This window comes from Triplophysa dalaica, chromosome 23, assembly GCF_015846415.1.
Source record: "Triplophysa dalaica isolate WHDGS20190420 chromosome 23, ASM1584641v1, whole genome shotgun sequence".
NCBI classification, from domain to species: Eukaryota; Metazoa; Chordata; class Actinopteri; order Cypriniformes; family Nemacheilidae; genus Triplophysa; species Triplophysa dalaica.
This window is the reverse complement of record NC_079564.1, coordinates 16649793-16665512: the sequence shown is the minus strand read 5'-3', so window position 1 is coordinate 16665512 and position 15720 is coordinate 16649793. Positions and strand designations below refer to the sequence as shown.

The window sequence follows — 15720 nt, the reverse complement described above, 5'->3', positions numbered from 1 at the left end:
AACAGGTGTTTAATATGAAAGTGTATGGTGAGGTTAAGGGTGGTAGAGAGGTCTTTATTTATTGTCCCAATTAGTTGTCATCTATTTAAACATTTCAATACACAAAAAATATACACTTTTATTATAACTCTATAATGTACAACATTACTTATTTTCCTTGCTGAGTCGAAACGAAATTAAGTTTAATTTATGTGGACTCTGAATAAGCTTGTTCAATTTCAATCTAATTGAGGTGGCCAAACAAATGAATGACGGCAGGATTTGCTATGGACAGGGTCAAGGTCCGCTTTGACTGTGAAAGAGCCAGCACAATATAAGTAGCTAAATGTTTAATGTCTGCCACCTTTTTAATCTTAATCTTTAATCACCTTTTTAATCTTGTTAGGGCCATTCACACGTTGCGTGTAAAAACACGTGCAAAACGCTGGCTGGCTCTAAACTACGCAAAAACCTGATGACGCCTCTGCTGCGTTTTTTCTCCAAATAGAAATCAGCGATGACGTCCTATGGTCTATCAATCAATATCATGAGTCATCAAATCGGCAGAACCACAAAATTCTTTGTGATCCCATTCCACCCATACGTTCTGACATATTGTTTTTAAAGGTCAACGGATCAGGTGGATGTGGAAAGTTGAAATATTGAATTAGCTTAATCCTATGCATTCGATGATCTCACAGGTTTATTTGATAACGATTACTTCCCCCGCAAGATGTGCTAACAATATTTCAGATTTTTAAATGAGCGCTCATGAAAAGTAACCATTATTTTACCATTGGAACCATGATTTAAGTACCATAGGTGCCAATTAAGCTGGTGTATTCTCACACTCAATAACGTGCACTTATATCTGCAAGAGATTATTAAGTTTGGTCACATAAAAACGGCGTGCAGCGCCGTTCTCTTTCAGTAAATGGAATCTGCCTGACAGCGGATCGGATTGAATGCGCTCTCCAAATCAAACTCTCGATAATTGTCAATAAAATAAAAGTCATATGAAAACTTTAGAGATTACTTATTTATTCACGCTAATAATTATTAAAGTTGATTATGGCAGGCTGGCAAAAAAATTAAGTGCAGCATAGAAAGTTACCAAGAGGTGTTTGTGTGTGCGTGTGTGTGTGCATGACTTGCAGCAAATGCTTGCAGCTGATGCTAGTCAACATTTAAAATAAAAGTTTACTAGTCCGTTAATATTGATTCCCATAAATGTGTGTGTCTTTCAGACTGTCGGAGTCACGTAGAGGGAAAAAAAAAAATATTAAAATTGCGGCTGCTACAGATTCACCAACCTAAAATCAATGCATTCTTCCGAAAATCACAATATTTGAGGCCAATTCGGGCACAAACCCTTCTCACTAGAGTCACTGTAGAACACAACTTGCCGTTAGCTGGTGCAGACCATGCCGGACCACTCTTTAGGAAGATGTTTCCTGATAGTGAGATATCCAAACAGTATGGCTGTGCCAGAACCAAGACAGCATCCATATTGAAAGTCCTGGCCAGGAATGATGATGAGTGCATTACAGAAGCAATGAAGCGGTCTCCATACAGCCTTGCTTCAGATGGAAGCACTGATATGGAGGACATAGAAATGTACCCTATTGTTGTTAGGAGTTTTGATCCCAGTCTTGGGAGGGTAGTTGTAATGTTGCTCAAGATTTGTGAAACAAGAGAGTCTTGTTAGGAAAGCAATATTTTAATTACTTGATGGTGAACTGAAGAAGAGAGACATACAATGGTCAAATTGTGTCAGCTTTGCTGACAATGCTGCAGTCATGCGAGGTTTTGGGATGACTATGATGAGTGAAATTAGTAGCGGTATGAAGCAAACCATCACAAGGGACAATCAGCTACCTGATGAGGAACTGTCAATTGGCCATGGCACTCAAACCTTTATTAAAAACAAAGGTAACCTCTAGCAAAAGCCATTCTTTAGAGATGTTAAGAAGTTCTTTTCATCTGCAGCTGAATACATGGTTTCCAAATATCCTTTTAGGGATGAACTGCTTAGGCATGCTGTTGTGGCAGACATATTAAAAAGGCAATCTGTGAAATTCTCTTCTCTCAGATTCTTTATCTGCCACTTTCCTTCTATTCTACTTGATGAAATCACTGTTGATCAAGTGGAAGATGAGTTCCGTAGGTATCAAACAACCAGCTTTGATTATAGCATTGTCAGCAAGCGTATTGATGAGGCCTTGCAAGACATTGGTCTGTTGAAAAGGGGAGGCAAGGAGGTCTTCTCTAATCTCTCTGAAGAAATGCTTGGAATATTGGTTATGTTCCATAGCAATGCTGATTTTTGAAAGGGTTTTCAGTCTTGTCACAAAAAAACCCACTACAGAGCCACCCTGAGCACTGAAATGGTAAGTTATATTTTAGGGTCTTTCTACCTTTATTTGATAAGGATAGTGGAGAACAGAAAAGGAAAGCTTGGTTATAGAGAGGGTAGTGGAACACTTCGCAAAACTCCCCCCTCCATCTTTACTGCTGCTATGTTCGAGAAGCTTTTGGTATCAGCCATGCGCTCCCAGTGTAGATGTAGGCAGTCCCTGGGGAAATGGTAAAAACTGTCCTCTAAAAATGACATGCTGATTTTAGACAGAAAGGTCTGCACTATGCATTCGAAGGACACGTTCAGCATTTGAGATAAATGTAACAATAAGTATACCCATATTGGCATCCATACCAGCAGACAATAACCTTAAGTTAAACTCACACTATGCATTAGGCTACTTACCTTACTATCACACAAATGGATGGGTAACACTTTATAATAACTGCACGCTATGAATCATTAGTTAAGCATCAGTACATAGTTAATTAATCATTTATGAAGCATTGGGCCCACATTAATAGACATTAGTAAACAGTTTATAAATACAGCTATACATGCTTTGTCCTTGATTTATAAGCATGTATAAAATATGCTTAATAATCAAATTTTCATACTTTATCAAGGATGAATTCATCATTTCTAAATTAAGGATTACATTACTTACAAACCAGTTAGTTAGGAGTTGTCAGTGGTTCATGAGATCATTTAGAAAGTGTAAGTAAATGATTAATAAACTCTTTGAATGCACATTTATACATCTTATTATTCTGACATATAGTAACAGTTACTTAATTTGTTAATAAATGCTTTTTTAACACACATTCCTGCTGTAATTCATGATTAATTAAGATAGTTATAAAACATTTACTAGTTGTCAGTTAACTATTTTTGTGAGCTCATCTAAAGTGAGGACTATGTATGCCTTGTAAATCATTTACAAATGAGAGTTAAAGGCTCAGTTATCTTCTAAACAGAAATAGGAAAAAAAACACAGAGGGAGACAGAACATAGAAATATTTATTTCAAGATGCAAAAGAAATTAAACTGTACAACTGTACATATTAATGAATATAAAACGATTTAATATAAAAAATAAATGAACCTCTGCAAAATTAAAATTGTACAACCGAACATATAAATTAACATTAAATGAATAGATATAAAATGAAAAATAAACTTCTGAAAAAAAAAAAATCCTGCACACCTCCAGAAAAAATATAACTGTGAAGTGATATGCAACTCTCATTTGTAAATGCTTTACAAGGCATACATAGTCCTCACTTTAGATGAGCTCACAAAAAATAGTTATCTAACAACTAGTAAATGTTTTATAACTACCTTAATTAATCATGAATTACAGCAGGAATGTGTGTTAAAAAGCATTTATTAACAAATTAAGTAACTGTTACTATTTGTCAGAATAATAAGATGTATAAATGTGCATTCAAAGAGTTTATTAATCATTTACTAACACTTTCTTAATGATCTCATGAACCACTGACAACTCCTAACTAACTGGTTTGTAAGTAATGTAATCCTTAATTTAGAAATGATGAATTCATCCTAAATGAAGTATGAAAATTTGATTATTAAGCATATTTTATACATGCTTATGAATCAAGAACAAAGCATTTATAGCTGTATTTATAAACTGCTTACTAAAGTCTATTAATGTGGGGCCAATGCTTCATAAATGATTAATTAACTATGTACTGATGCTTAACAAATGATTCATAGCGTGCAGTTATTATAAAGTGTTACCACGGATGTATAGCTAACCTAAATGTGGTGTATTAAGTATTTATATACTGCGAAATTTGTTGTAATGACAATTTTAGAGAGAGAGTAACTTCGGGAGAGTTTTGGTCGACCATGTCCATTTTCCTTCACTATGAACTAAGTGGCTGGCCTACCAAAATTACTACAACACCACAACGACTGCTCGTGCAGGAGGTCATAAAAGATCCCAGAACAACATATAATGAAGTGCAGGCCTCTCTTGCTTCAGGTATGGTCAGTGTTCATGATTCTACAATAAGAAAGAGACTTTGCAAAAATGGCATCCAGGGGGAAGTTCCAATGCGAAAACCACTGCTGACCAAGAAGAACAAAAAGGCTCGTCTCACATTTGTTAAAAAACATCTTGATGATCCCCAAGACTATTGGGCAAATATTCTGTGGACTGAGGAGACAAAGGTTGAACTTTTTGGAAGGTGTGCATTCCACTACATCTGGGGTTAAATGAACACAGCATTTCATAAAAAGAACATCATACAGTCATGTTTGAGGTAGTGTGATGTTCTGGGGCTGCTTTGCAGCTTCAGGACCTGGATGACTGGACATAATTGATGAAACCATGAATTCTGCGCTCTACCAGAAAATCCTAAAAGAGAATGTCCAGCCATTGGCTTGTGATCTCATGCTTAAACGCACTTGGGTTACGCAGCAGGACAATGATAGAATACAGGTTCTAGACATGATGCACACGCATCACGAACGAGCGACAGTGTTGGGGGAGGAGAGTGAAGTTTTCGCGGCAGTATCAGCCAAACGTAGTCGGGGACTATTTCTAGTGACGTAGATATGCAGCGGGTAGAGACTCGGACTAGCTCACGTCTTGTTTGCGTGATTCAGAGTCGACTCCCTTTTTTACAAGCCAATAACTTAACAACTTGACTGCTTACTTTAAAACACGGCAACATAACGGACTGCATGAAATGTAATTTTCATGATCTAATGTTACTTAATCCTTACAACAATTCTACAAAAAATAGAGCAAAAATTCCTCCACAGCATTGTGAAAGATTCATTCTGAGCTATCGCAAACACTTGATTGCATTTGTTTCCGCCAAGGGTGGCACAACTAGTTATTAGGTTTAGGGGGCAATTACTTTTTCACATAGGGTCAAAAATGTTTGGATTGTTTGTTTTTTCCTTAATAAATAAAACCATCATTTGAAAACTGCATTTTCCATTTACTCTTGTTTTCTTTGTGGAATATTAAAATTTGTTTGATCTGGATCTGGATCTGGAATATGCAAAAAACAAAAAATCAGGAAGGTGGCAAATACTTTTTTACGCCACTGTATAACTATATATAAACAATGACTATATATAATAGATAGCGTTGGGGGGGGTCTCGCATCATTGTCACCTATTTTCACCCCATTGAGTTTCCTGTTCTGTGCATCCTGCTTCCACCTATCATCATTAAGATATTTCTACAATTTTATCGATTTGTGGTAAATTCAGTTGATTAGACATGATTTGGAAAGGCACACACCTGTCTATAGTGTATAAGGTCCCATGGATAGCATTGCATGTCAGAGCACAAACACACCATTAAGTCCTAGCAAATGTATAAAGACCTCCAAAACAGGATTGTATCGAGGCACAGATCTGGTGAAGGTCCCAATAATCACAGTAGCCTCCATCATCTGTGAAAGGAACAAGTTTGGACCCACCAGTACTCTTCCTAGAGTGGGGGGTTGTAGCAATTTAGGGAGAAAGGCCTTAGATTGGTAGGTGACCAAGAACCCGATGGACACTCTGACCAAGCTCCTGCGTTTCTCTGTGGAGAGAGGATACCTTTCAGAAAAACAATCTCTTCAGCACTCCACTCCATCAGGCCTGTATGGTAGATTGGACAGACGAAAGGCACTTCTGGAGAATTATCTGGTTTGATGAAACAAAGATTGAACTCTTTGGCTTAATAGCAAGTGTCATGTCTGGAGGGAACCAGGCTGCGCTCATCACCTGGTCACTACCATCTCTACAATGAAGCATGATGGTGGAAGCATCATGCTGTCAGGATGTTTTCCAGCGGCAGTAACTGGGAGACAAGTCAGGATCAAGGGATAGCGATGTACAGATACATCCTTGATGAAAAGAAGAAAACAAAGAAGAATGTGAGAAACTACCCAAAAATTGGTCTGCCAAGCTTGAAGCATCATATTCAAAAAGCATGAGGCTGTAATTTCTGCCAAAGATATTTCAACAAAGTATTGAGCAAAGGCTGTAAATACTTATGTACATGTGATTGTTTTTAAATAAATTTGCAAATATTTCAAACAAACTTTTTTCACATAGTCATTATTGGAATTTTGAGGAAAATAATTTAATTAATCCACAAGGCTGTTATGCAACATAAAATGTGGAAAAAGTGAAGAGCAGTGAATACATCCCGGATGCACTGTATAAACTCACCTTGCACGTGCCTTATTGTGTTCTATTCCTCATGTGAACAGGTAAATTGGTGGCAATTGCAGTTACTGATGAGAAGGATCATACAGAGCAGAGTGTCAGGTACAAAGATCAGTCACAAACTGAAGTCTATGAGGTTATGCTACTGTGTCAGTCATTTTATGCTGTAAGAAATGTATACAGAATTTATTCATTTGAGTGCTTTTCATCAGGTTAAAAGGTTTTGTCCAGAGAGTTGCTACTGAGCACAAGGAACAGTTTAACAGGTAAGATCCAAATCACTCTTGTTTTGCTAGTTTATCTAATTGGCTTATTTGACAAACATTTGTGTTAGGCCTGTAAAAAATAAATAAAGATTAAGATCACAGGTGCCACAATGCACTAATTGTTAAATGGGTCAATAACATTATCCAATTTTTTGCAGCAATGGCAAAAAGTCTGCAGTAAATATTTTACAACAGGTCCTATTGAGCAGTGTTATGTACGATCTCTCCTGTCACATAATAAGAAATTACCATTACTATATTGCAGTTGGGAACCATCAGGGAGCAACTATAATGTTTCACTTGGTGTTGTAGCTCAGCTGCCTGCGAGTATTCCTAGTCGTTTTAGTTTTATACTGGCTAACTAATAGTTGTATTCACTTATTAAGCTCAATTTTTCCACCATGTTCCACTTTTATTCTGCGAATGTCTACATTTTAATACTTTTTCTATAAACACGACACTGCAGCTGCGCATTGCCTCGACCACTACATAAATTATTGCGGTAAGTCTTTTGTTATCTTGTCGTGCACCTCATCCCACATGTATAGCTTAGCTTCTTTCATCAGCGAAGATGTGTGAAATCTAAGGAAATAGTCATGCTTGCGGAGATAACAGAATTAAGTTGTTCTGCAACCTCAGGAAGTGTTGAAACCAAGACAGAAGAGACATTTGATATCTGCTGATGTGGTTTAAAGAATGATGGTGCATGGAGATGATAGGCCACCATGTACTGATGCCTAGTTGCTAATGTTTTCAAGTCAGTCTTGAAGTTTTGTGTGTCATGTACTACACGCTTGAAAAAGCTGTGTTTGCCCTCAAATCTCATGGTCCACAAGTGGACAAGAGGCCCAAAACAATGTATGAGATCTGAGTAGTGCTGAACTCAGGAAAAACTTCCTAAAGGATTTGTCTGTGATCAAGTATCCATCCATCCATTTTCTTCCGCTTTATCCGGGGCCGGGTCGCCGAGCTTCTCACCCTATCTCTAAGGGATCGCCCAGCCACCCTGCGGAGAAAGCTCATTTCGGCCGCCTGTATCCGGGATCTTTTCTGTCGGTCATGACCCACAGCTCATAACCATAGGTGAGAGTAGAAACGTAGATTGACCGGTAAATCAAGAGCTTCGCCTTGCGGCTCAGCTCCTTCTTCACCACAACGGACCGGTACAGCGACCGCATTACTGCAGAGGCTCCACCGATCCGTCTGTCAATCTCCCGTTCCATCCTTCCCTCACTCGTGAACAAGACCCCAAGATACTTGAACTCCTCCACTTGAGGCAGGAACTCTCCACCAACCTGAAGTGAGCAAGCCACCCTTTTCCGACTGAGAACCATGGCCTCGGATTTGGAGGTGCTGATTCTCATCCCAGCCACTTCACACTCGACTGCAAACCGTCCCAGTGCCTGCTGAAGGTCATGTTCTGATGGGGCCAGCACGACAACACCATCCGCAAAGAGCAGAGATTAAATCGTGTGGTCCCCAAACCCGACACCCTCCTCAGGTCCCTGGCTGCGCCTAGAAATTCTGTTCATAAAAATTATGAACAGAACCGGCAACAAAGGGCAGACCTGCCAGAGTCCAATCCGCACCGGGAACAAGTCTGACTTACTGCCGGCAATGCGAACCAAGCTCCTGCTCCGGTCGTACAGGGACCGGATAGCCATTAGCAAAGGGTCCCGAATCCCATACTCCCAGAGCACTCTCCACATGATGCCGCGAGGGACACAGTCGAATGCTTTCTCCAAATCCACAAAGCACATGTGGATTGGTTGGGCAAACTCCCATGAACCCTCCAGCACCCTGGAGAGGGTATAGAGCTGGTCCAGTTTTCCACGACCGGGACGAAAGCCACACTGTTCCTCCTGAATCCGAAGTTCTACCATCGGCCGGAATCTCCTCTCCAGTACCCTGGCATAGACTTTCCCGGTGAGGCTGAGAAGTGTGATCCCCGATAGTTGGAGCACACCTTCCGAGGGACCACCACCCCGGTCTGCCAGTCCAAAGGCACTGTCCCTGACCGCCATGCGATGCTGCAGAGGCTTGTCAGCCAAGACAGCCCCACAACATCCAGAGACTTGAGGTACTCAGGGCGGATCTCATCCACCCCCGGTGCCCTGCCACCGAGGAGTTTCTTGACTACCTCGGTGACTTCAACCTGGGTGATGGATGAGTCCGTCTCCGAGCCCTCAGTCTCTGCTTCCTCAATGGGGAGATCCCTCGGGATCTGGTCAAAGCTCTGCCAGAGGTGGAAGTTGAAGATCTCTCTTACAGGGGATTCGGCCAAACGTACCTAACAGACCCTCACAGTACGTTTGGGTCTGCCGAGTCTGTCCAGCTTCCTCCCCCGCCATCGGATCCAACTCACCACCAGGTGGTGATCAGTTGACAGCTCCGCCCCTCTCTTCACCCGAGTGTCCAAGACATACGGCCGGAGGTCAGATGAAACAACCACAAAGTCGATCATAGACCTCCAGCCTAGGGTGTCCTGGTGCCATGTGCACTGATGCCCTTATGCTTGAACATGGTGTTCGTTATGGACAAGCTGTAACTAGCACAGAAGTCCAATAACAGAACACCACTCGGGTTCAGATAAGGGGGGCCGTTCCTCCCAATCACGCCCCTCCAGGTGTCACTGTCGCTGCCCACGTGGGCGTTGAAGTCCCCCAGAAGAACGATGGAGTCCCCAGTTGGAGCGCTTTCAAGCACCCCTCCCAGAGTCTCCAAGAAGGCCGGGTACTCTACACTGCCGTTTGGCCCATAGGCGCACACGACAGTGAGAGACCTATCCCCAACCCGAAGGCGCAGGGAAGCGACCCTCTCGTTCACCGGGGTGAACTCCAACACATGGCGGCTGAGCTGGGGGGCTATAAGCAAACCCACACCAGCCCGCCGCCTCACACCATGGGCAACTCCAGAGTGGTGAAGAGTCCATCCTCTCTCGAGGAGTGTGGTTCCAGAGCTCAAGCTGTGCATAGAGGTGATCCTAACTATCTCTAGTCGGAATCTTTGGACCTCACGCACAATCTCAGGCTCCTTCCCCACCAGAGAGGTTACGTTCCATGTCCCTAGAGCTAGATTCCCCGTCCAGGGATCGGGTTGTCGAGGCCCCCGCCTTCGATTGCTGCCCGATCCACTAAGCACTGGCCCCTTACGGTCCCTCTTGCAGGTGGTGGGTCCACTGGTTGATCAAGTATCGTAGTTTGCAAATACTGAATGGATTAATTCCTCATCTAACGTTGGAGACACCACAATTCTTTTAAAATCCATCAAAATATTCCAAGCACCATCCTCCTCAGGAACCGTACTGCCGCACATCAGTGGAAGTAGTCTTAACAGCATCACATTTTTGTGGCCATGGCCCCCCAATGGTCTTCTTTCCAGTAAAGTTTTTTTAGATGGGATGTGATTTGGTATGGGAACTTCACAATCTTCCTGTTTAAATATTCCAGGATAAAATATTTGAGCTTCATCATCTCCTGAATACACAGGGTCAACTTCACAGGAACAATTCCCTAAAAAAGACCATGGAGGACATCAGGCGGGAAACCAGTGATTGCATGAAAACACGCCAAACTCTGTCTCACAGGAGTCAGTCCCCTTGGACAGCAAACTGACTTTGACCATCGCCTTGCATAATTTCCTGCAGATCCAGATCATGACTAACTTTTGTCCTTAGGCTAAATACATCATCTCCAACATCATAATATTAAATTTCGTCTGGTGTAGCTTTGTGGAACCTATCCTGATCTGAAAGACTGCAGAAAGCCTGTTAAGGAATAGGCTGCCAGATTATCTGACACTACACACAAAACAGTGCACCGACTGACCAATGACTGACAACAAGACCAAATGAAAACACAATCTTGTTCAAGACAGCGAAGATCTTGCAACAAAAGAGAAGGTGCTCTTCGATAGCCACAGCTCTGAAGATCAGGTACCGTACATAGTGCTGCTAGCTGAATCGCATGCAGTGTGGATCCTCCTTTAAGCGGTACCGTGAAGTACCAAGTGGGTTCACAATTTTCGTGATAATCAATGGCAGTGACAGATCTAGACATGACAACAAATTATTCTCCTGGAAATATATACCATCTTTATGGCTCATTTAATGTTTTTTTTTTCCGTTTTTCATGTCGAGAATGTCTGTATGTCTGAACATTTCCTGAATCCTATGGAATATGGTGTCAGGACTCGTAGCGTAGCGTGGGTTAATCCTACATAGCGTTTGGTCGGTGGGAGCTGTGGGCAGTTTTTGTCCAGGTGTGTCATTCTGCATTTTAATAGAACTGATTGAGTGTGTCTGGAAGTCCACTTTTGCATTCTTAAAGCCACAGGACAGATTGGCTCTTGCTGTTTTGATGGCTGCTTTATCTCCTGTTCAGAACATTTCATCTCTGGTCGTTAGCAGCCCACAAACCTGTGCGGTCATCCATGTTTTCTGGTTTGCACTTTTTGATGCAAAAAGTCACTGATTTATTACACTCTTGTAAGTCTGTATGATTGTGATAAATGGCTGCCTCTTTAAACATGTTCCAGTCTGTGTACTGAAATCAGTCCTAAGGTAGCATCGTCTGGCCATACTGTAATACCTTTCTGAACTGGTTTGGAATGTTTCAGAAGTGGATTGTATGCTGGGATTAGCATAACAGAGATTTGATCAGAGCACCCGAGGTGGGGCAAGGGCTCAGCTTTGTACGCGTTCTTCTCTGTTTTTTAAACAAAGTCTAGTGTGTTGTTGCCCCATGTTGCAAAGTCCACATGTTGGTAGAACTTTGGCAAAACTTTCAGAGACAAATCCAAGATCAAAGAGGTTTAAGTCCAATTCAATACCGAGTCCAAAATGAGACAATCTAGACAGAGACAGAGCCTGAATCTTTCTATTTATTGGAATAATCAAAGTGTTTTTATTGATTTTTTTCCTTTTCTGGAGCCCCCATAGCACGTGGAGTTGCCCTTTTTGAGTACCAGATGCAAGATGGCTGATCTTTTATATATAATTTAATTAGTTCTACATAACAACAAAATACTTAATTATGTAATTGTAATGGCTTAACACTGCCTAAGAATTCATAGTCTTTCAAACAAAGTTTTTCCCAATAGTTACAATCCCTGAACTCTCTGTCGATTTGGGTGTAAATGTAAATGTTTTGATGATAAACCAAAAATAAGTTTAACATTTTGTGGCATTTTCTGTTTATTAGGGACTTCCAGTTTGGCCACATGGATGGTAATGACTACATCAACAGCCTGATAATGGGGTAAGTATCTCTAGAGCATTATTCAAAGCAGCCAATGTCGTTGTTTCCAGTATTTTTTCCTTATTTTATTCTTTCTATAGCATAACAGCCTTAAAGTTTTCAGTAAAGACCAAAAACGATAACTCTAAAGATAACTTTAAGGATACATATAGCTGCAAATATAAGTTTGCACCTGCATTAAGGTGGGCTATTTTGTCTTTTGTAAGTTTGCTGTTGCCAGTTTGTGGCGCAAACCAGGAGTCACATTGGCCACATCAATTAGATAAGCCTGGGTCATCTTTATTCTAAACCCTTGTTTTAACCTCGGGTAAACGTACATTTCACTCTTGTAATTTGGAGGCAGGGTTATTCCTGAATTTTACCCAGAATTATGAAACCTGAAGCAGGGTAAACTCTGCCTTTGCAGGGTTAACCCCGCATTGCGGTGAAACAAAGTCAGGGTAGACTAATAAGACCAGATCTTTAGCAACGAACACCCAATTAAAAAACTGAACACACTGTGTCCATTCACAGAAACTCGGCGTGCTGTGTAAAAAGCCTTTTTTATTTTTTTATTTGAGTAAATACATTTTATTTGAGCTTCAAACAGAGAAAAAGGATTTTTGATATTATGCATAATGATATATTTTATAACCATGATTCTGTTTACCCAAGGTTTAGAATAACCTGCGGTTAACCATTTTAAGCGTGAAAAGCCCTTAAGAGCCTCAAAAACACTATTTAAGAAATGGCAAAGCTTTTTCAAATTACATCAGAAATTTCTCTATAGACAGTTTCATCTTAACAACATAAACAAACGACCCCAATTTAACTTTGGTAAACATTTACAAACAATGTAGTTCATGTGGATAATTTCGGATAACAATCAAAAGAAACCGGGAACAACCGTTAATTGGCTAAGCTTGTTTCTCCAATATTTGGAATTTAGACTGTGAAACCGAGCTCAACCGCTAGATGTCAATGTACCATATGGTTTAAATAAGTGAAAAATACAGGAACTATTCAACACATTGTTTACTTGATAAAATGAACATATAACAAAATTCAACAATCGTTTGTTTAATATATTTATTTCATAATAGAGTAATAATATTAATTAATATAAATATATGGGTCAATGACGTGACATGTATTTTTTGTGTCCAAATTCATTATTTTCCTAAAAAGAATTTGAATAAATACATGTCATATATCAAATGGATCTACAATATGTCCTTAATAAGAAACCCTTTTCATTTTATTGAAATTCAATAGATTTTTTGAGTTTTGGTGTTTGAAAGACCAAAAATGTCAGGTGGTGCGACCGTCCGAACATACAAACAGAGAACAAAACTGAGAAATAAATGTTAATTTTCTCAATAAAATTCTTAATAAAATATTTTGGCGTGATTTTATGTTAAATTTCTTATATATGAGGGGAAAAATACTCAGTGCTAAATACATTAAATGTATATTATTTTAAATTAATATATGGTCGCACCACCTGACATTTTCTTATTTGTCATTGACACATATATTAATACAGAGCTACAGACGGCGATCAAATTGCAATTTTTTCCCCCTCTGTCTCCAAACTAAAAGTGTGTGTTTGACCTCATTTGTTGTTGCACTGACCGGGCAGCATTAAAAGGATCGAGGGACAGACTCCTCCGTATACTCTCGTTCTGCGCAGCGCTTGATAAAGTTGAACATGTTGGTTCCTGAACTGTCTTTCACTATCACACATTAATCAATAGCATATGACACAATGAATAAAGGTCGGAAGACAGAATCCATGTTTCACGTGGCACACTCAGAGAATATTTTTACCTGAATTACAGCCGGTTGTGAATGTTCTCAAAAAACATGTTGCCTTTTCTCCCCTGACACATAGACATCTGCACATGCAGCTGACATAAAAGAAAATTCTATCGAGTGAAGTGTTTTCCATGATAACCTCTATATTGTGCAATGTTTTAAAAGCTGTGAATAACAAACAACAGATTCAGGACCTAATGACTCATTTGAACCGATTCATTTTGTTGAAACAACTTGTATGTCAAACACTGAACTCACGACACTCACTGTCTGAACTTTTGTCATGTCGCATCACGCCGCGTAGACATGGTGTAAGAGTGCCAGTTAAAAATATATTAAGAATCAGTTCATCAGTTAAATAATTCAAACATACAATGTAATGTAAATAAATAATGTTTGAATGGACAAACTAGTATTAATTTAAAATGTAGCTTAATACAACATTAAAACCATTAATGAAACAAAAAATGTTTAAAGAATACATAACTAGGGATCTGTAATGTCCTACTTTTGTTAATGGAGTGTCCAACAACAAGTTTATGTACTGAGAAGGTTTAAAAACACTATAATTTCGTAATAATAGGTAATTATTCTTACCTTACTTCTAGACTGACTCTCAAATGATTTGTTGCGCTATTAATCTGTTTTATTCCCTCCTTTCGGCTAGCATAGTCTGATGTGATTGGTCAGATGGTATTGTCTGCAGTGATTGCTCTACCACAAACTCACTAGATACAGTGTTTGGGGGAGAGGAGTGAAGTTTTCGCAGGTAGTCCTTGCAAAACATAGGCTGAGACTTTATGCAGGGACGTAAATCCGCGGCAGTTTGCGAATCGGACTAGGGACGACTCGTTTGCGTGATTCAGTGTCGTCTCCTTTTGTTCCAAGCCAGTAACTGTTATTCATTCACCTTCGGATTTATAACTTGGCAGACAGCTTACTTTCAAACAATGCAACATTACTCACTGCATGAAATGTCATTTCCATGGTCTCATGTTATGTACTCTTTAAATTATTAATAAATAAGAATATGTTCAAACAATTTTTTTGATTAATGTTTTTAAAAAATCGAAACAACAACCCCTAGCGATGCACCATCTCGTTTTCAAGGGGGTCCTGATACATAGGTGTCTCAAAACAAAACATATATAAAAAAAAATCGAAATTCAACAACAACAGACAACCCATTCACTACAACACCCAACATACCCCTACATGGAGTCATTCAAGTAAAATAGACAAACAACAATTAACCAATAACTAACTGACTAAGAAGTCAATACAGTAATTAAGTGTAAACCAACATTATATCATCTAAAACAGTTACAGTGTATTTCAAAATAAAGAACCAAGCCATTTTTTAATATGTGAAGTGAAGTCTAAGAGCGTGTATGTAGTGGTAAATTATTCCAATCGTCAGCAGTCTTGTACTTAAAAGGTTTCCTCCCAGAATCTTTTCTAACTAGGGGAGAAAAAACATACGGAGTAGAATATTTTAACTGGTATTGTGAGGTGTAAGGCATTATATACTGTTGTAGATAGCAGGGATAGTTAGGTTGCACACATTTAAATATAAGTTGTAACCAATCTAAGTGTCTTCTGATATTTAATGGAAACCATTTTAAGGCATTATACATAACACAATGATGTGTATTTAAAGGACATCCAAGAACAAATCTGCACACATTATTTTAAACAGTGGTAAGAGACGAAATATTAGATGTAGATGCATTCTGATAAACTATATCTGCATAATCAAACAATAGTAATATCAATTGTAGAGCAAGTTTTTTACTAACAGTGAATTTAAAACAATGTTTAGACCGCAATAATAAACTATTAGCAAATTTTATTT

The 15720-nt window shown here is 39.4% G+C and overlaps 1 protein-coding gene across 2 annotated transcripts in view; it reads left to right on the top strand.

The window, feature by feature from the left end:
- The window catches only part of tmx3b (thioredoxin related transmembrane protein 3b), a 107153-nt gene that overhangs the window by 76816 nt on the left and 14617 nt on the right, over positions 1-15720 (top strand). For both annotated transcript variants that reach the window (XM_056737748.1, XM_056737747.1), the window contains 3 exons: positions 6589-6646; positions 6757-6810; positions 12012-12068. In XM_056737748.1, coding sequence (XP_056593726.1) covers positions 6589-6646; positions 6757-6810; positions 12012-12068 — 169 coding nt within the window. The remainder of the gene's footprint in view (positions 1-6588; positions 6647-6756; positions 6811-12011; positions 12069-15720) is intronic.